Source organism: Calidris pugnax, unplaced genomic scaffold, assembly GCF_001431845.1.
Source record: "Calidris pugnax isolate Ruff unplaced genomic scaffold, ASM143184v1 scaffold42, whole genome shotgun sequence".
Lineage (NCBI taxonomy): Eukaryota > Metazoa > Chordata > Aves > Charadriiformes > Scolopacidae > Calidris > Calidris pugnax.
In genome coordinates, this window is record NW_015090920.1 from 3,564,209 (window position 1) to 3,585,229 (window position 21,021).

General features: G+C 41.5%; 1 protein-coding gene across 2 annotated transcripts in view; it reads right to left on the bottom strand.

Annotated features, from left to right (window-relative positions):
- Positions 1-5,221: 5,221 nt before the first annotated feature.
- Positions 5,222-21,021, bottom strand: part of ARHGAP10 (Rho GTPase activating protein 10) — a 206,677-nt gene continuing 190,877 nt past the window's right edge. For both annotated transcript variants that reach the window (XM_014949825.1, XM_014949824.1), the window contains 3 exons: positions 17,344-17,475; positions 15,584-15,675; positions 5,222-5,496 (listed from right to left, as the gene is read on the bottom strand). In XM_014949825.1, the coding sequence (XP_014805311.1) occupies positions 5,408-5,496; positions 15,584-15,675; positions 17,344-17,475 (313 nt within the window). In that variant the 3' untranslated portion in view covers positions 5,222-5,407. The remainder of the gene's footprint in view (positions 5,497-15,583; positions 15,676-17,343; positions 17,476-21,021) is intronic.

The following is a 21,021-nucleotide window of genomic DNA, read 5'->3' on the forward strand; positions in this document are numbered from 1 at the left end:
TGTTAATGTCTGCAAGTACCTATTTTTCTTTTTCTTTTTTTTTTTTTTTCTTTTTTTTATACAAATTGTACAAATATACATGAATTAAACTGGTTTGATTGCAAGTATTTCTTGCATTTTAATCTCAGACAGGTGCTGGTGCAGCGATACCCTTAGAGAGAAAACTTCTGCTCATCTAGAAAAACTCATCAAGTACCCTGGAGTAGCTAAGCATGGAAGAGAACATCTTTCTTCATACGTCTAGAAATTTGGGTTCCTCAAGCCCTGTTGACGCAGCAGATGATGTGCTGTAGGGGAAGGGAATGCCCAAGGGGGAGGAATTTGGTTCCCTTCACCCAGGTGATGGTGCTTTGCCAGATGAGGTGCTACCACCCACCACCCAACCCAACATCCCACTCAAAGAAACAAACCCACCAACTTTCAGACAGCCAGGACCAGCCTGGAGTTCCCCCTGTCAGTTCCCCTGGAGCTGCTGCACCCATTGACCAAAGTTAGAATTTCTCTCCTGGAAATAGGGATTTTATAATATTTTATATTTTATAATACCAAGGTTTCCCCAGGGAATAATAAACCTCAAACCTCCTGCTCAGGGTCAGGTCTCTTCCAATTATAATTACGGCGAGATGGTTAGAAGGGGAAATAAACCCCTTGCTGCCTTGGTTTGTTCTGTGCACTATCATCTCAAAAATTCACCGCTAGGTCTGTGGGGTAAGACCACCACTTAATTGCATTTTGGGGTGGGTTTTTGTTTTGTTTTTTTTTTTAAATAACAAGTTACACAAAATTTTATTGCCGAAAATCCTCGCACCTGCCTTCTGTTTGCTGAGTTGTCAGAAGGAAAGACTAGGAGAGGAGCGAGCAGCATTAAGAAAAACTCCTCATCCAAGCAGATGTAGCTGTCAGATGCTGGTCTAGAAATAAGAAATAAACGCTACCGCTACTTAAAAACATAATGAAAAGTTACACAAAATTTTATTGCCGAAAATCCTCGCACCTGCCTTCTATTTGCTGAGTTGTCAGAAGGAAAGAATAGGAGAGGAGAGGAGCGAGCAGCATTAAGAAAAAACTCCACATATGTTTCCAAGCAGATGTAGCTGTCAGATGCTGTTCTAGAAATAAGAAAAAAACGCTACCGCTACTTAAAAACATAATGAAACTTGTGATCTGACCTCAAGCTGGGACACTGCTTGCTTTCAGGTGCCTACAGAGATAGAGCTAGGTAAAACATGAGGTTTTTTTTTTTCAGAAGACCACGTTAATTGTAGCTGTGGATTGGATGACGTTTGTTTGGTGCTTACCTGTGGTTCCTGCAAGTCAAATCCAATGGAGAAAGAGATGTCCAAGGCACACTCAGCTTAAAAGGTGACAAGTCCAGCGCAGGGTCTCAGTCCCACCACGTTTAGCACTGATGTACTCACAGCCCACGTAAGCTCCCTGTGCTTTAGAGCTGTTCTCTTCGAGTTGCAAACCAGGTAGGAATTGGGAAATGGGTTAAGAAAGAGAACAAGGAACAGAGCACTGAAAAGGGCAGGTTTCTCCCCAAGTCTCTTCTGTGATACAATGGCAGAGGCTCAGCCAGCAGAAGCTGTAAAGCAACGTAGCAGGAGCACTTAATTTCATTACAGGACAGGTAAATCAGCCAAGGAGATTTTTTTCTTTCGAAACCTGCCATGAAGATCAGCTGGGACAATGACAAAAAACATTCAGGGGCCTGAAACCCTGGGGTTTTTCACCCAGCAGAGTGAAAATGCCACCTGGGCAAGGCACGGGGCTGCACACCCACCGGTGACTAACACAGACTGTAAAGTCCTACTGATCCCAGCTGGGCAGGAGCCTCAGCTTTGCCATTAATTATTCAGCAAACACACACTCAACCTTCATCCCCAGCTGAGGGATTCACTCCCTGGCCCCACAGTCACAGCAAAAGGCATTTTGCATAAAAAGCACAAAAAAGGCAAGGAATGGCAAGGCAAAAGGCATTTTGCATAAAAAGCACAAAACAGGGGTGGGGTTTGGGTTTTTTTCTTAATTCACCCTCTCTAATTTTCAGCCTGTGTTACGCATTCACTAGCACCAGGCTCAACTCTTGAAAATTAAGTCCATGCTCCTGCACGCAGTAACCAGGGAGGGGGGAACCCAGCCTGAGGGTTTAGCTCAACCTGTGTCCACAGCTGTGACATGAGAGTAGGTCACTGTGAGGGGATGGAGACTGGATGAACCAACGGAGAACAACCACACAGGGGTGGGGTTTGGGTTTTTTTCTTAATTCACCCTCTCTAATTTTCAGCCTGTGTTACGCATTCACTAGCACCAGGCTCAACTCTTGAAAATTAAGTCCATGCTCCTGCACGCAGTAACCAGGGAGGGGGGAACCCAGCCTGAGGGTTTAGCTCAACCTGTGTCCACAGCTGTGACATGAGAGTAGGTCACTGTGAGGGGATGGAGACTGGATGAACCAACGGAGAACAACCACAAGAACAACCACAAGAAAAACCATGAGAACAACCTCAAGAACAACCACGAGAACAACCTCAAGAACAACCACGAGGAGAACCACAAGGAGAACCACTAGAACAACCACAAGAAGAACCACTCGAGAGCAGGTCACTGTGAGGGGATGGAGACCGGACGAAACAACGGAGAACAACCACAAGAAAAACCTCGAGAACAACCACAAGGAGAACCACAAGGAGAACCACATGAAGAACCACAAGAGCAACCACATGAAGAACCACTAGAGCAACCACGAGAAGAACCACTAGAGCAACCACGAGAAGAACCACAAGAGCAACCACGAGAAGAACCACTAGAGCAACCATGAGAAGAACCACCCTGCTTCCAGGCCAAAAGAGAAGAGCCCTCCCACCAGCTTTCTCCACAACCTGCCTCAAGTTAACAGCGCGTCCCCAAATCTACCAAGCTGTGGAAAAGCCAGACAAGAGACATGCCCTAAGGCCCAGCTTCAGGGAAACAAAAACATCTCAAAGGATAGGAAAAGGGGCCTGACTTTATGATTTTTAATTTCTAGCATCCTTTAATGTCTACATCCAAACAGGCAGTAGGGGGGCATCATTTACAGCACCGCTCAGCAGTGGGGGTGAGGAATGAGCTGTGCCATGGCCATACAAGGCTGTACTCACAATTAGTAAGACCAGGCTGATGTAGAAAAACCATAGGGTGGGCAGCAGTTACCACAGCTCCATTCCTTAGAGGCAGTGTGGTGCACCTGGAAGCCAGATCTGATCTGGCTCAGCTCCCACCACCGCCTTTAGACAACATCTAGGACGTGAGAAAGCCTGGGTCAGTGTTACCTCTGCTCAGCGTGGCTTTTCTTGGTAGAAGAGTTTTCATCTCGTTCTTCTCCAGAAGAAACAGGAGCCTCAAACCATCTCACCTAGAGGCAAACAGGGTCACAGGACTCGACGGAAGAGACACTACGTCTTTTATTCCTTCTCTATCTATCTGCCTTTTTAAACCACCTCAGTTAAACAGGAGGGAAAAAAAAAAACAACAAAAACCCAACCAAACCACAAGAGCTACAGCTGAGAAATACATTGAGAATTTTGGAAGACAGCAGCCAGAACAAGATCCCACATGCGCTGCACGTTTAAACCAAAAATGGAACAAATGGAAGCGACTTCAAGAGCTTGTAACCTTCAAGTTATCACAGCTTCACTACCTGAGGAGCCAGCACACCCAACTGCTGCCCCTTCCTTCCAGGCTAACACCAAAGATTTACATTCTCCCTCCCCTTTCAACCTTTTCCACTCAATTTCCTTCACAGAAGTCCAAAACTCATCATCCTCAGTGCTTGGGTCACTGAGTCACCACCCCAAGACACGAACTGCCTCCGAGCAGAGAGTCACTGTTCAACTACCAAATTGGAGAATACCCCAAATTAAACTCCCCCGAGTTAAGGAGGCTCAGCCCTGGAGAGCTGTGCTGACTTGGCCCCACCACTGCTCCATCTGGAAATGATTTGTGCAGGCAAAGGAACAAAATAATGCTACAGAGTTAAATCTTTGGGGGGGGAGGGAGGAAAAGCCATCCCAACCTTGAGGCAGCATTAACCATTAGCTGGTTTACTAATCACATTAGTTAGAAAAACTGGCCGGTTAAGTGTATCTGCAGTTAAATGACTCAAAATCCACAGAGTCCCATTAGACAAAGAAGTGAGCCTCTGTCAGCTTGTCATCCCAGCATATTTTCCTGCGTCCTCCCCGCTGCCTCCCAGAGGGTCTTGCTTAAAGGAGAGAAAAATACAAAGACTAATGATAAACTGCACAGAGCTTTTTCTTTTTCTTCACAAAAAAGGCACAGATTCGTACACCAAAAGATTTCTGGAAGGTTTTTCTCTGACCACAGATAAAGATAACTCTCTTACTACAACTTAAGAGGCAGCTACTTGAGGATTCTGACACTATGAAGACCTTAAAATCCACAACTAGAGGGGAGGACAAAAGGGGAGCTCAGGGAGGAGCTAGACAGACAGACAGACAGACAACAGATAAAAGGCAAGAAGCCTCCAGGATGCACAAGGATCCCAGCCAGAGTTTGGCTTTTCCTTTTGGCTTGAGCTTGCAGAGTTGCCTATTTTTAACAAGGAGCCTGCGTGAGGCTGCCTGCCTACAGCTGCCAATAATTATTTCACATCATGACTTACCCAACCAGAGCAGAATACTCTCCAGCAGAGGAATGACTTAGGTCAAATAGCAAATAACGTTTTATTTCATTTACAGTGATGTTTTGGAGTAGTAAAGGAACCACGGCATATAGGAGCCTGTAATAAAAGTCCATGTGTCTTATCTCCATAAAATAAATGAAATCATACACACAACATAAACGAATGTGCTCTTTGAAGACATTTGAAAAAATGTCATGTCTTTATACCTATTACTTTACTTACTGGTCTCTGTTCCATACTGTCTATTCCACTTGGAAATATAATTTAATTGTCGGCACGATAGCTATTTTTATCCAACGGTATTTCCAAAACCCAAATAATATTCTGATAAAAATGCTGGTTATCAATACATAATCTCCAGGACGATAAGTTTATAAAAAATCTTCTTCAAGTGATCGCCGAATCACAGCTCAACCAAATATTTGACTTAAAATACTAGTTATCTTGCAAACAAACACACCACTACTGCTCTTTACAATTGAAAAAAGCACCCTATTAAAAAATTAACCTGTCCCTCCCCCCCACCCCCAATTCCAACCCTTAAAGAATCTTTTTTTTTTGTAATTCATATTTGGCAACACTTAATGTCTTTATACAGATTAGGATCTTCGACCCATAGTCAGGCTCTTCGTTGATTAAAAGCAGTCACAAAAGTAGAGAGAAGTGACTATAACACAAATCCATGGATACCATGTACACCTTCTTGGCGTTCAATGCACAGAGCTATAAAAAGTGAACATAATTTTGTGGAATAAGTCCTCTCTTGCCATTTAACGTGCCTTCTAGCCATCCCGGTTCTCTGGAAAATTGCACTGCAAAAGAAAAGGAAAAAAATTACTGCACCTTTTTATGCTCCAGTTAGTACTTCTAGCTTTAGCTCCACGACACCAGGCAAAGCATCCATAGGAAACATCCAGACTTCTGCAGTGACCACTTTAAGATGAAGATGAAGGGGATGATTAACTGAAATACTTGCATAATGTAAGTGCTCAAACTATCTTCTGCAAAGAATACATGGGGAAATAGCTTTTAGGGGCAGGAGACTTCATTAAGGAAACAGTTAATGGAACTGAGAACGGGTTTATAAAAGGAGGAGAAGTTAGAACTTGTGGCAAATAGTGGGAAACAATTTCAGTAGCTGGAGGGCAAAGCAAGACCCAAACCACCTTGAGCAGAGGTGATGAATCTGGAAGCTCAGAGTCACAAAAAAACAGCATAGGACCTTTCTGTGCATGAAAAGTAATCGTGTAAAGTATGATAGGGGAAATGGAAACGAGCCAGATCTCACTCCAGGTATCATCTCTTCCCAGAGCAGAGCTGCCAGTGGAAGAGACCAATGGACAAAATCATTCTTCTGGTTAAATCCTCTCTCTCAAATTCAAACACATAGTGCTATTCACAAAACAGGAAGGAAAGGCTTGAATGACACGCCGTGTTCCTTACTGCCACCCTGAGAGTTCAGCAGTGCTCAGCCCAAAGTTTATGTGAGAGTGTCTGTCAATCCAAAACAAGAACAATTCCAGCTCAGACTCTAAATGCCCCACAAGTTACTCTGTGAGCAACAGAACCAATGAAATCTGGCTTCCTAGATAGATTTTCACCACATTTGTCAGGAAATTAAAAAAAGCATAAGCCTCGGGTTTTTTGGAAAAGAGGTTAAAAAGTCCTCAAATTCCCCTATCAAATTTTATTTTCACCACAGTTGTCAGGAAATTAGAAGCATAAGCCTCGGGTTTTTTGGAAAACAGGCTAAAAAGTCCTCAAATTCCCCTATCAAATTTCTTATAAGAATACGATACAGGTATCTATCTACTTTACCTATGGAACCCCAAAATCCCACGCTTCTAGTGACCTACAGTATTCTCTACCCCATTAATTTATCCTCCCAGTGCTTTGGAGACAGACATTATTTAGGGAGGAGATCAGACAAATGCTGAAACAGGCTGCCAGCCATGTCAGTGCTTTATTTAAAACACATTAACACATCGGGGAGTGTGGTATTTGTAGCCTCTACAAATCAGGGAAATAACAGTTAAGAGAGCACAACATGTTAAGTCTCACTTTCAAAAGCATTGTAAGGCTCTAAATTTGAGCACTTTAAACATACTTTCCTCTGGCTTTTTTTCTTTGTGTCCTATTATTGTCAGACAGCGAGGCCAGAAACCATGATTTAAAACAACAGCCAGAAAAAAATCCAGAAAACCAAACTGCTTTCAGATGATACTGATAGTTTAGATTCAGATCAAAAGCCTGGGCTTGTATTTTTATATTTATAACGAATGTTTGACAGAAGGTTCCAAAGGAAAAAAAAAAAATAAAAAAAAATACACAGAAAATTACCTTTTAGAAAATTATGCACAGTAACTTACATTGCTATTAGTAATTAGCAGTCCCTCCTCTCCCTTTGTCATTTTTATTCCACAATGACAGAGCACATGTGTGTTTGAACCTGCATGGTTGCCACCACCAGAACCTTCCCTCCAGCAGCTCCACCGCAGCCCCTGGAACTCTCCTCTTTCCAGCAGCCAAACCTCTCCCTCAAGTCTCCCATGCCTAGGGAGCACATCTGTTCTACAGGAAACAACCTCCAAAAAAAATGAGATTAGGGAGAAAGCAGCTAGAAAACCTGAAAGTAGGAATTTTCTACTTGTCCTCTGGAGCTCGACCTCCATTTACATTAGAGAGAGGGCAGATGCCACCGGCACGTGGGTGTCCATCACGCTGGAATTTACCTAAAATTTACCCAGGGGAGGAAATGCTCAAACTGTGCCCAAGCACTTGGCTTCGACACAACAGCAAATTTCAAAAGAAATATTTTCTAAGCAAGTTTTATAACGTTAAGAGTGAACTGGGCACACTGCAGCATGTTAACAGATGATGCAGGACGGCCAAGCAGTTGGGCTGGAGTGGGTAATGTTAAGACTGAAGTGGGCACACTGCAGCACGTTCACAAGATGACGCAGGACGGCCAAGCAGTTGGGCTGGAGTGACAAATGCCATCTTCACCCCAGGAGATGAGACGTAGATGGTACAAACTGAGCTCTGGGCTTGGGAAATTAAATATTATACGTGTACATTACACAGCCCGGGGCCACGTCATTTGTTGGCAGAAGTTTCTTGTAGCCTCTACGAAGAGCGAAGAAAGAATTAGCTTGGGGATTGCACGCAAGATCACCATTTCTAGAGATTTCTAGAGATTTTTTTTGGTAAAAAAAATAGAGCACCAACAAGTAATTCGTTATATCCAGCAGCAGTGGCAGCCCATGTTGGGCAAGAAAGGTTAAGATGCCCCATGGACATCAAATGCTATTAATGGGGAAGCTGCCCAAATGGAGCGCTGCGTTAAGCTCCAAGGATCCTGTTTTCTTTGCTAATCCATGTCCAAAGTTTAGTGCACAACAGCACTCATTGAAAATAAAAAGCCACTGCCCCACACAAAAGACATTTTGCTATCGTGCACAGCTCCTCTTAAACCCAGGACACAGGCTATTTCTGAAAAAAAATACCCTGCTTCAGAGAAGATGTTCCGTAGTGTCCCCTTTCTGTCATTTCTCCTCCGTCACCGATTACAGTTCTTAGCACTTCCTCAGGCCTGCCTCATTTAAAAATACCTTGCTGCAGAAACCACAGATTTGGCCTTAAAACTACAACTCATTATTGGACCGAGCATCCCACAGGAGTAGGTCTGATGTTGCCTAGGGACAGGAGGGGAAAATACTTGTAGTGCATAAAAGAGACAGAGAACTAAAAATGAAGTATTTTCAGCGAAGTTTAACACGCGTATAGCGAGGCTGCACAACACGAGCAGCCAAAGGGCCACCACCAAAAGCCATCCCACCTCTTGGGTCAGTCAAGTTGAGGGACCAGGGTGGGATGGCAGCTTCCTAGATACCTGCTGCGAGGCCATTTGGGCAGCCTCACGCTAGCGGAGGTGAAGTGTAGAGAAGGAGAAATGTGTGACCATCAGTAACGACGGCGAGCGCTACGGAACAATCACACCCAACTCAAATGGACAAAGAAAATCAACAGACTCTCAACTTGCAATGGGATCTCTAAGTAAACACCTCTTGGGTCAGTGGAAATAGCAGTCAAGTTGAGGGACCAGGGTGGGAAGGCAGCTTCCTAGATACCTGCTGCGAGGCCATTTGGGCAGCCTCACGCTAGCGGAGACAAAGTGTAGAGAAGGAGAAATGTGTGACCATCAGTAACGACGGCGAGCGCTACGGAACAATCACACCCAACTCAAATGGACAAAGAAAATCAACAGACTCTCAACTTGCAATGGGATCTCTAAGTAAAAGCTTTTCTGATTTCATCTTAAGAAGAAACACAACAAGGTCAGCTTGGCATTTGCGGCATCTCTTCCTACTTTTCTGTATTGTCGGTAGGAAAGAGCTTCCAATATTGCCAACATTATGATTGTCTAACTGCAAACACACAGAACTTGCAACCAGCCTTCCCAAGGACTCAATGCTATAAAGCAGACCTTGTCCTGCTTTGGCAGCTTGAAAGTTTCACAAGTCTCAACTACAGATAAGACCAAGACTCGATTTCCACAGCGGTATTACAGAATCACAGAATCGTTCAGGTTGGAAAAGACCCTTGGGATCATTGAGTCCAACCATCAACCCTACTCTACAAAGTTCTCTCCTACACCATATCCCCCAACACCACATCTAAACGACTCTTAAACACATCCAAGGATGGGGACTCAACCCCCTCCCTGGGCAGCCTGTTCCAGTCTCTGAATTCAATGGTGTGTCTGAAATGTCAACAGTTCATTGCCTTGGTGCCACTGACTTGAGCAGTGACTGAATCAGACACACAAACTTTTCAGGAGAGGACAGGAAGGGGGGAGGCCATCCAACGTGTGCAGCGCCGGGCAGAAGAGGGCCTCCCTTTGGGATGGACCACTTTATCAAAGAAAATAACTAGCTACGTAAAGGAGGATTACATTTTGTGGCAACAGCAATCTCGCTGCTGAAACCACTACAGCACCACAACACACTTCCGTACAACTCCATCAGGCTGGCCAATTTTTCACCCAGAAATTAAATTAAGGCAATAAAAATGTGCCTGCGAGCCCGCCGTGTTCAGAGATCCCTAAGGGGCTTTGAAACAATCCCCGTGGGTGAAGCTGACCGCAGAAATACACAACTATTCAGCATGCTTAGGGTTAGCATGGAATTTAAAATTTAAAAGCTCGCTGCTTCCCTTACGAGAAGCAGAATGATCCCATGGGCAGGACACGGGGTTAGGAGTCAAGGGGTCTTCCTCCTGACTCTGCTGAAGATCTATTTATTTTGTGTGACTACAAATAAAATAGTCTGCCCATAAGGGCTCAGGCTTGAGAAGGAAAGCAAACACACTGATACACCATGATGAGCTAGTGAAGGTAGAATTTGGCTTGAGGCTTCCCTATTTAGTGGTGTCTAATTAGAGCTGGTGGAGATCTAGTCGAGACAATGAATAGAGAGAGCACCCAAAGAATAATTGGCTCGCTCTAAAACAGAGGCAAGTGAGTTCCCTGTGCTACAACTTGGTGACCCCTGTATAGACACTGAGACCTGGGGTCTTTCTCCTGAGTTGATTCTCATCCCACCTGGCAGCTGAACCTCTCTGGCAGTCCCATACACACACCAACCACCAGGTAAGACACAGCAGTTCAAACGTCTTCCACCTTGATGTTTCTCTTCCAGAGCCCACAGCTTCCACGGCGCTGTTGGCAGGAGCAAAGTCAGGCTGGTTGAGGACAAACTACCTTCAGTGACTTCTTAAAACTTCTAGAGAAGTCCGTAGGGATTCAGTAGGGCTCATCTGGTGCTTTTTGTTGGTGAAGTGACTAACTTTCAGCAGCAGTTTGAGGTAACTACTTCCAAAATGGCACAGAGGAGCCATGAAAAGGAGAACATCTGCCCACAGCCTGTACACTCCGTTTCTCCAGGTGGAAAACAGAGATAATTAACGCACATGAATGTTTCCAAGCGCTTTGAAATCCACAGTTGAAAAGTGCACAAAGAAGTAGCTTCATCCTCATTTTTACCTCAAGAGAAGAATTATTTGCACACGCAGTGCAATGCAGTGTTTTGGGAGCACCACTTCTCTTTGATGTAAACCCTTCGTTTGTCTGTACCATAAAGAAAGAGAGTCCAGAAGCCACACATGGGTAAGAGGGAAGAGAGTGCCTCGGAGTCAAAACCAGGGACAATAACTAAGGCTGGCACTTTGTTACACTGGGAAAGAGAGAGAGGGATGACAACCACTGTGTGAACACAGCTTTTTGTGTTCCTACTATGCTTGGTAGGGACAATCCATGCCACACCTTTCCTGAGGAAAATGGCTATAAAAAAAAAAAAAACACTTTCTCAGTTTTCCCCAAATTTTCTCTGCCCTAAAACCCAACTTTAAAAATTGTAAAAAGCTTTGATGAGAGCTATCTTTGACAAGTTTTCAGGAAGCCTTCCTGCAAGTAATACTGCCAAGGAATTTTGTTGTGTAAACACCATTTATGCTATCTGAAATACTTCTCCCTGGTGAAACTCCCATTTACTGACTTCTAAGCAGTCTCTTTCAAGAACCACAAATTTAATAACGCTTGGCTCCGAGGCTGGCAAGGCTTCAATGCCAGGCAGTCTGATTATTTTTTCCATGATTATTGGGAATATTCGCTTCAACAACAACAACAACAACAAAAATACACAGCCAGCATATGTCTCTCACAATCTCAGATCAAACTCTGCTTCTTCCCATATGCGCCCTTATCCAGCTGCAAACTCTTCGAAGCTCTGCCTCGAACCACTTGGATTATATTGTTATGTGGGGTCAATAATACAGCCTGTAGCAACTGGGGAATAAAAATATTGGCACAGCCTAAGGTAAATTGAATTGAAGATTTATAAAAAAAAAATATAAAAAAAAATCCAGTGGATATTGTTCAGATCACATTATTCATTTTCCTACACAATTCAATTAAGTAGAAAACTTTGCCTTTTCTTTTTAACTTACCAGATGGCACCTTAAGCGTTTATATTCTATGATACTTTAATGGAAAGACTGTGGGATTCGGGGCAGCACAACACACGTGCAATATTTAAAACACTTGAACATGCAAATGTTCAGATTCTATACAAATTCCTATCAGGTGATGTAAACTTTAATTTAAAATATTAGTAAATCTAACCTTGCCAGTCGGAAACACAAAGAGCTTTTTTTTTTTCCCCCATTTAGAAACGGGGAATGGAGACAGGAGTAAAGGTTAAACTCTTAACTTCTTGCACCAATATTACATTTAGCAGCTATGACAGGTGCAAGGCTGTACTTCACTAAATGCCATTATCCTGTCTCAGGCTAGAGCAGCCAGAAAGATTCATCCAGGATAATAACAGGTAAGAGAGAACTGCTGCAATCAACATCTACGGATCATGAGAAAGGAAAGAGAAGAAGAACAGGGAAGGGAAATGAAAGAAAGAAGGAAAAAAAGCAGAAAAGAGAGGGAAGAGAAAGGAAAAATCTCAACAAATAAACAGTGAGAGGTGAAAGAGGCAGGATTAGGAAAGTGAGACAGGCAGGGTGGAGAAAGGAGAAACAGATAAAACCTTCACTAATGGAAGCAGTGCTTTTCAGTAGACATTAATTTAACAGTTACTTTAATGGTTGATACTAGCTGTATGTCAACTTGATTGATGCGTTGTCACTTTGATAGTTAAGGTTATTGGTAGAGCGGCAGAATTGATGTATTATTACTTTAATTCTTCATTTGGGGGCTTTATTAGGGCATATGGGAATTTAAATTGAGTAACTAAAGAACCTGAATTGATTCACTGGGATCTGATCCCGGCGCAGACACATGGGTGCTCAGGGCAAAAAGAAAAGCCCTATGTGAAGGCATTTCAGAGGTTTCAAATACAAGGACTGGACTTTTAATGAGAATACCTTTTAATAAGAATACCTTTTAATGAGAATACCTATTTATACTGACAGAGCCATCCATGACATAACCTATAGGGAACCATTATGGAATGGCCATTAAGTTATTACACGCGTCCAGTTACAGCCTTTAACTTGCACGGTCTCCTCCTTTTTTTCCTGCCAATCCAGAGCCTACCTTAGGCTGAAAGCCCCGCAGGGCAAAGACAATGCCTATAAAATAACCAGGATGCAGTGGAATAAACCCATGCAAATGTTATTTAAGGAAATGTGATCCCTCCCGTTGGAAATCCGCAATTAGGTTTTCAAAAGGCGACCCACGGAACCTTTTCCCAAGCTTCTAACCTTATTTGTACGACGATACGGAAAAAGTCTTAAGAGTTGAAACATTCGTCCATGGCTGCCAAAGAGTCAGATTCCTTATTTGTTCTTGAAGAATCCAAATCCCTGGGTGAAAAACTCAACTGAAGCTGTAACGCACCAAAACCCTGGTAGTTTTGCTGTAACTTCTCCCAATCTCTTTGAACAAGAAAAAAATCTTAACAGTGCTCTCACACAAATGAGCTGCTTCTTGAAAGACTTTTCTATCCCACCCCAACACAACAGGTGTCCAACCCTTGCCATTCTGCCTTAGAAATGCCTCTCTTCTACATATCACATCTTTTCCCCCATGCATTAGATTTTTTTTTCCCCCACACACAATTTTACGTCTGCCGAAGATCCCCTATCAGTCATGTTTTAAAAAAACTTAAATTAAAATAACTGGTGTTAGATACTTTAAAAAGAGCAATCATTTAGCTAATTCATCTTTGAAAGGTTTCCCACCTAACTTGATTCAGACGTGATTTGCCTGCAAGGCAGCTCTAATAGGAAACAGCAAGTAGGAATTTGTAAAGTGGGTGCTTTAGGAAAGAACCTAGTGGGGACCCCAGATCACCTTAAACCACCAAAAAAAAACCCCAAAAACAAAGCAGAACTGAACTCTGGAACAGGCTTACTATTTACCTATTTGGGAAGAGGCAGAGGACAAGAATGTACTAGGCTCTACCTGCTTTAAAATAAGCATCACAAAGGAGGGGATGTGTGACTTTATTGTTGTTATATGTGCTAAAAAAAATAGCAAGGTTCTGCTGAGCTTCCTATTTATTTCAACTCGTTAAACAAATTAAGAATGTTCTACTGGGGTTGGGCAGGACAGGACGAAAAGCTTTTCATTTATGAGAAGAACCCTCCCACACATGCTTTTATCCAGTGCTAACAGAGTTAACAGGGTGCATTTTGGGAAACACAAGACATATTTAGTTAGCTTTTTAATGCCTGCAGGTTGATGTTTGGGCAGGACAGGACGAAAAGCTTTTCATTTATGAGAAGAACCCTCCCACACATGCTTTTATCCAGTGCTAACAGAGTTAACAGGGTGCATTTTGGGAAACACAAGACATATTTAGTTAGCTTTTTAATGCCTGCAGGTTGATGTTTTCCAGCTGTTTCAGACTGCGTACTTTTCTCTTTTTCCTGCTGGATGTAAACTGGGAATTTGGAATGCTCCTCCTTCATTGGACATCCAACCAGAGACTCTCACATGTGGTGTTTGAATGATTGGGCAGTGCAGCTCCTAAGTGTGTCTGGTCATGCAGAATTAAAGACCACTTTCCACCTGGAAAGCACGTACCAGGTTTCTGACCTGGTGGCAAGCTAAAAGCTGACAATGGACGAGAAGAAAACAGGCATCACTGCAGAATTTCCAGATTCTTTAGAGGCCAACATGCCTCTTACTACCCTCCTGCATCTAGATAGATGGCCAAAATACTCACAGGGTTCTTTGGATGTAATTCTCAGATCACTCTGAATCCCTTAGTCTGCACAAAACTTGGCTGAAGATTTGGCCAAACTTAGGAGTCTTCTAGCTTTTAGTAGGAATGCAAACTTTTTTATCAAGGTCTTGTAACAAACAACAGTCTTACAGTGCTGCTGCTGCTATGAATTAATTTCTGCTGAGAATTGTTATTAAATTGCATTCAAGTAACAAGAATTGCTGAATTTGTCCTGGCCCCTGTTGAGCCCTTCCATATCATCTCTTCCTTATAACAGGAATTACCTTGGGATAGAAAGAAACTATGCATCTTCATACAAGAATTGCTGAATTTGTCCGGGGCCTTCCATACCATCTCCTTCTTATAACAGGAATTCCCTTGGGATAGAAAGAAACTATGCATCTTCAGAGTTTGTATTACAGTAGTCATCGGCAATAAGGTTTAAAAACTAAAACCAGTCCTATCAGCTTGATAGGAATGATCAGATATCATTCCTATCTAAGCTCACTGAGAAGCAACACAGTCGTGAGCACAGGAATCACCTTCTGGATGTTTACAATTAATAGTATATTTGGGTCCACAAAGATCTTTAAACACTTCTATTGTGCACCTTAGTCAATATTCCTTTTCCTACAAGCACATACACAGAAATCTTAAAGAAAGGCCTCTATATTCCTTTTCCTACAAGCACATACACAGACTAAGGCACCCCTTGACCCGAAAGTGAACACTCCCTTTTCTCTCCTGTGATCACCTGATTTACCTGGAGCTCTGCTTGCTTGAAAATCCTTAAACATGAAAGCCCATATGTTATTTTTACAATGATAGTTCACGTTTTAAAAAACACAGTTTCATAGGCCGAGAAGTTTTTCCTCCATCACCGAATAAGGTTTTTTTGGTTCTACAACACATTTACATGCTGCTGACAAATTAGACCAAGTGGAAGTGTCTACTCACCAGAAATCAAAGGCATTGCCTCACACTGCTAAGTATATGCTTAGTTTCTCCTGCGTACCAGAAATCTTCTACGTCACCAACCGTGAGCCATCAGCAGCGTTGGCAGAAGAGCAGTCAGGCTTGTATTTTTATCCAGAGCCATCTAAGCAGTTATTTGTCAGTCTGTTTCTCATTGCTTTCTATTTACTCAAGCAGTACTTACCATCTTCAAAAATTTCTCCTATCTGGAACGATAATTCCGAGCTATGTTCTGCTTCGCATGGATAAACCGCTCTTGCTTTCCGGTGGGCAACGCTGAAAAACAAAATTATGGATTACAGTCTTTTTTTGACTATTAAAAAAACGCTCTCCTTTCTCAACCGTTCCCTCTCCATTCTCATTTGGAGGTGACCAGAACTTTAAACACGCTCTCACACGCATCATTACAGGCTAATAATTCATACACATAAATGCTGAAGCTTCACAGCTTCCTGTTGGCATTTCTGAATATCAAACTCCCAACTTTATGCACACTTATTTTTATGATCTTTAAAACTCAACTTTCAACTGCAGTTAAAATTTTGCCAAGTGCTAATCAGCAATTAAATCGATAGCAAGGCAAAGCATACCATACTTAATTTATAGACTAATCATCATTATCTCTTCTGAAATGTTTCTTCGTGAATCTTGCAGTTCAGCTTAATAGTAGGCAAAGCACACCATACTTAATTTATAGACTAATCATCATTATCTCTTCTGAAATGTTTCTTCGTGAATCTTGCAGTTCAGCTTTTTGCTATCGCTCTGCAGAATTTGCTCGATAGCAAGGCAAAGCATACCATACTTAATTTATAGACTAATCATCATTATCTCTTCTGAAATGTTTCTTCGTGAATCTTGCAGTTCAGCTTTTTGCTATCGCTCTGCAGAATTTGCTCTTTATATTTCTTTACAATACAACATTTTTAGGCTACTGAACATGCCGTTTTGTCCTAAACGCTGTAAGATTTCTAACATTTCAGGTTGAGGTGTTCTCAGGATGTTTAGCCACCAATATGAATTTGTCCAAAGTACTCGTTTCTCCACGTACCATACGCAGAGATCTTGGAATATATAAGTATTTTTGGCACATCTTGCTTAATCACGCCTTTGCAAGCTGACAGTTTGCTGCTGCCCAATGATGCTTTGTTTAGACACACCACCCACACCATTAAATCATCTTTTGTTGAGCCCAGGCAACAACAACTACACAGAAAAAAAAAAAAAAGATTCTCCTTGCCCCAAGAAACTTGCAGTCAAACATACAATGCAGTTCTGCTGCAAAATGTGACCAGTAATGAGAAACGGAATTTTCTTACCAAGTGTTGGAAAGAATTTATGAATATACTCAATTACTTTAATTAGAAAAATAAATAGAATAAAACTTCAAGGGAAAAGCTAAGATGGTGAAGACTTTCAAAGGAAAAAGGGAAAATATTTTAAAAGACAGACAACGACATGGAAGGAACCAAAAACAAGATGGAAGGAAAGCAGGCCAAAAGAGTGAAATAAACCCATGGAACCACAGAGACAGGCAAAGACATGGGAAGGTCTTTCAGAGGCAAGAAGACCAGGTCGAAATCTTAAATTTTACATGGGTGGCTATGGAAAAGAAAGAACCTGTGTTTTAAAACACCCTGTAGGAGAATCACTGCAGTAGAGAGACACTACGACTTGACCACCCAAATCAAAACCTGCTTGTATTAACCAACAAGCCACTGGCTCGATCTGGATGCTTTCTACAAGAAAGGTGTTCAAAGGAAAGATAAGTCAAAGTAGATGGTTATTTTATTCTGTCAAAATCACTAAGGTCGCATTTCTTGATTTGAGATAATCGTTCCCATACTGCAGAAGACGTGAATTAGCTATTTTTAAAAGTGTAAAGGAAACAAAAAAAAAAGGAGGCAAATAAATAACCAGCAGAAGTTGAAGTGCACATCATACCTTTCCACTGCTCTGTCACTCCCAGAGGCAGGGTTGGAGAAGAAGAAAGCGGATGGTACAGGATTTGTGGCCGCAGGGTTGGCAGTCGGAGTGTTCATCCACGAGACCATCGATGGGCGGCTTTGACCAGGACTAAAAAGAAGCATATTCAAGGCAGAATTAACAAGGTGAATAAAATTCCTTTTCATACCAAAATGTTTCAATCTTGAGAGAGGAAACACATTCAAGGCAGAATTAATGAGGTGAATAAAAATTTCTTTTCATACCAAAATGTTTCAATCTTGAGAACTAGTTAAATCCTCAAATTCAAAACCAATAACAACGTCGAGCTGCTTTTGGACATCATATGATTCTGCATTTCCTCCTGGAAAGTATTTCTCCTACAATGCCCTACATCCTCAGCTAAGACAAATTACCTGAGATGTATGACATAACCAATAAAAAGACAAAACTCCACATTCCTTATCTAATAAAGACAGATACAATGAAACTGCATATAGCAGGCTATTATTTGAGCTGCCACTTTGCCTTTACAAGTTTTGACGAATCTATTTAAAAAATCTTCTCAGTGCTGTACTAAGGCACGTATGGCTGGGAAGACTTTTAAAAAAAAAAAGAAAGGCTGCAGCTATTACAACATTGGGATCACGATGCTGGCTCTGGATTGAGATCTCTTTTGCATAACTGTGTAGATAACTGTTTCAATGGCTGCCCTCCACCAACACGCTGGTCAAATATGTATTAAATTAATGGCTGAACGCATAAGTTGCCACAAGAGGAGAAGAAATAGCTGCCAAAGGTGAAATTTTTATAAGTCATTGAAAAATATACAAAGTTCGGCCCAACATAAAGGACGTTCCCAATTTTGCACCTTGAAGAACTAGAAGGTTTGCTTTCACTACGTGGACAAAACAAATAGTCCAAATGCTTAATGTCGGCGTATCTTTGGAACAAAGAGCTGGACTTCCAGCAGTTTCTAAGGAGAAAGGGAATTGAAATGGTTCACACACAGCTTTCACACAGGAACCATCACTCCAAAGCACAGAATTAACAATACAGCATTTTATCAGTTGTTTCTAAGGAGAAAGGGAATTGAAGTTGTTCATACACAGCTTTCACACAGGAACCATCACTTAGAAGTACAGAATTAACAATACAGCATTTTATCAGTTGGTCTTATTCCAACATGAACCTCCTCATCAGCATAAACCTGCAAAATGCCACCCAAATCTAGGAATCCGGTCGAGAAAGTTTTTGCGGGGGTGGAAATGCACACCTAATCAAGGTGGATTGACCAAAAGCGAAAAAGGGATCAACAATCACCCCATTTATAATTGTAAATGAATACAAGAAAGCAGGAAACCTAATTTACAAAGCTCATTTTAATCTTCTTGTGCACCAAGATGTTTAATTTCCGGAAGAAGGATCACTAAGATGGTTTACAACTAAATTCAACTTTTACAAACTGCTTCTCCTAGCCAATATATCTCATAGGCATTCTAGCAATTACACTGTTAGGCAGACATTTATTTTGATTATTTATTCTTAAATTTAGTACATTATAAAATGGTGAACGGCACATTCCTTATTTAACACGACAACAGTTTTTCCTTTGGATCTGTCTCAGGCAACATTTGGATGAAAACTGGAATTCACAGCGTATGAAAACAGCATTCTGCAGTTAATTCCACTCATAAAAATGAAACTTAAATGTGCTGGAATCATAACCAGAAAGCTTTATCAAAACATGCTCTGCTTTTAAAAATCTCACATTTACCAAATAAAGGAAGGAACCGCATGTAGTAAACTGAAGGACAAGCTGGAGTGTGATGACTGGAAACATATTTCATTATTAACTTTGGGAAGGGGGACATCTAGTCTGCTTCCCCACTTCCAAATCTTCCACTACACCATTATTTACACCTTCCAATAATTACATACCTTTGAAGACGAGTACCTACATAATTTTGGGGTTTACTTTTACTTGAACTTGTCCCCTTCCCCCCATTTTTATCTCATCATTGAAAAAATTTCCTTCAGGTAAAGCAAAAACCTTCAGCTAAAAGTGACTTTGTTCAGAGAAGAAAAACAAAAATTGCACATCAGCATTTCTATTATTTTCTGTGAACACTAAGGATGAAAAATTCCTTGATGCTACTGTAAAGTTTATAAAGTTTGCTAGAAAGTAGATTATTTCTCCCTATGTTACTGAGTTAAAATTAATTCTGCACATAATGTATATTAATTTTAACTCAGTAACATAGAAGGTGAACCTAAAGTGAAAGATTTTCAAAAATTTTTTTAAAAAAGGTAACCTACTTGCACAGACTAAACTATTATAGTTAAGACAACATGACATTTAAATAAAACTAATTTTCCTTGTGCTCTTATTTATTCAATACAAATCAATTCCAACAATAAGACTGATGTCAGGCATGTATCTGAAACTATAAAACTACAGAAAATATTAAAATAATATTCCCAGTATATTGCCAGAAGAGTATTAAAATGTCTCTAATGCAAACTAATCACGAGTCAAGAATATTCTACCAAGGGCTCCTCTCCAGCGCATACTTCTGATGTGTTTTGTTTTATTTTCAACAAGTAAATAAGAAAATCTCCCATTTATTAAATATTTCATTGAAACGCATCATATTAACCTATGCAAGTTGATTAGCTCTAGAACAACACACGCATGTAAGAGACCTCATCACTCTCTACAACTACTTGAAAGGACACTGTAGAGAGGTTGGTGCTGGTCTCTTCTCACAGGTAATTAGTGACAGAACGAGAGGGAACGGCTTCAAGCTCCAACAGGGGAGGTTTAGATTGAACATTAGGAAAGAATTTTTCAGGATTAATGATTTGCAAGCAATACTCAGAAGAGAGAAGACAGGAAAGACACCCTCCGACCCAGGAAAGCAACGGTCATTTGTAAGAATAGTGGGAGTAAATGCCAGATGGTTTCTCACTGAGGCTTGGAGAGAAAAGAAAAAGGAAAAAAAAAAAAAGAGAGGAGGTGTGCTGGCGTGTTTATTTCTCAAGTTAGAGAGACTCAGTCTATCAACTCGTAAGACTACACTGTCCTTCACCAGGCAGCATGATTAACGATTTCAAAGCAATACTCAGAAGAGAGAAGACAGGAAAGACACCCTCCGACCCAGGAAAGCAACGGTCATTTGTAAGAATAGTGGGAGTAAATGCCAGATGGTTTCTCACTGAGGCTTGGAGAGAAAAGAAAAAGGAAAAAAAAAAAAAGAGAGGAGGTGTGCTGGCGTGTTTATTTCTCAAGTTAGAGAGACTCAGTCTATCAACTCGTAAGATTACACTGTCCTTCACCAGGCAGCATTATATAAAAGCATGTAAAAACTGGCGGGTTTTCTACCAATTGGGAACCACTCCAGCAGTTCTAGGGGAAAAACCACTCCAGAAGTGCAGGTACGTGGAGGGCTGGGCTGTTCCCTCCCCTGCTTTTTGATGAATTCCCTTAATAGATCTCAGCTGCAGGGAAAGCACCGCAGCACGGCTCCTGAAGTCGCCTGTCACCTCCAGCTCCCGGTTACCCAGCGAGACATCACCCTCTAGGATCCAGCAGGGGGGAAAAGGAAAAAAAAAAAACATTTTTCAATGGCAAAAGTGTCACCATGTTAAGGAGAAGAAGAAAAAAAAAAAAAAAAA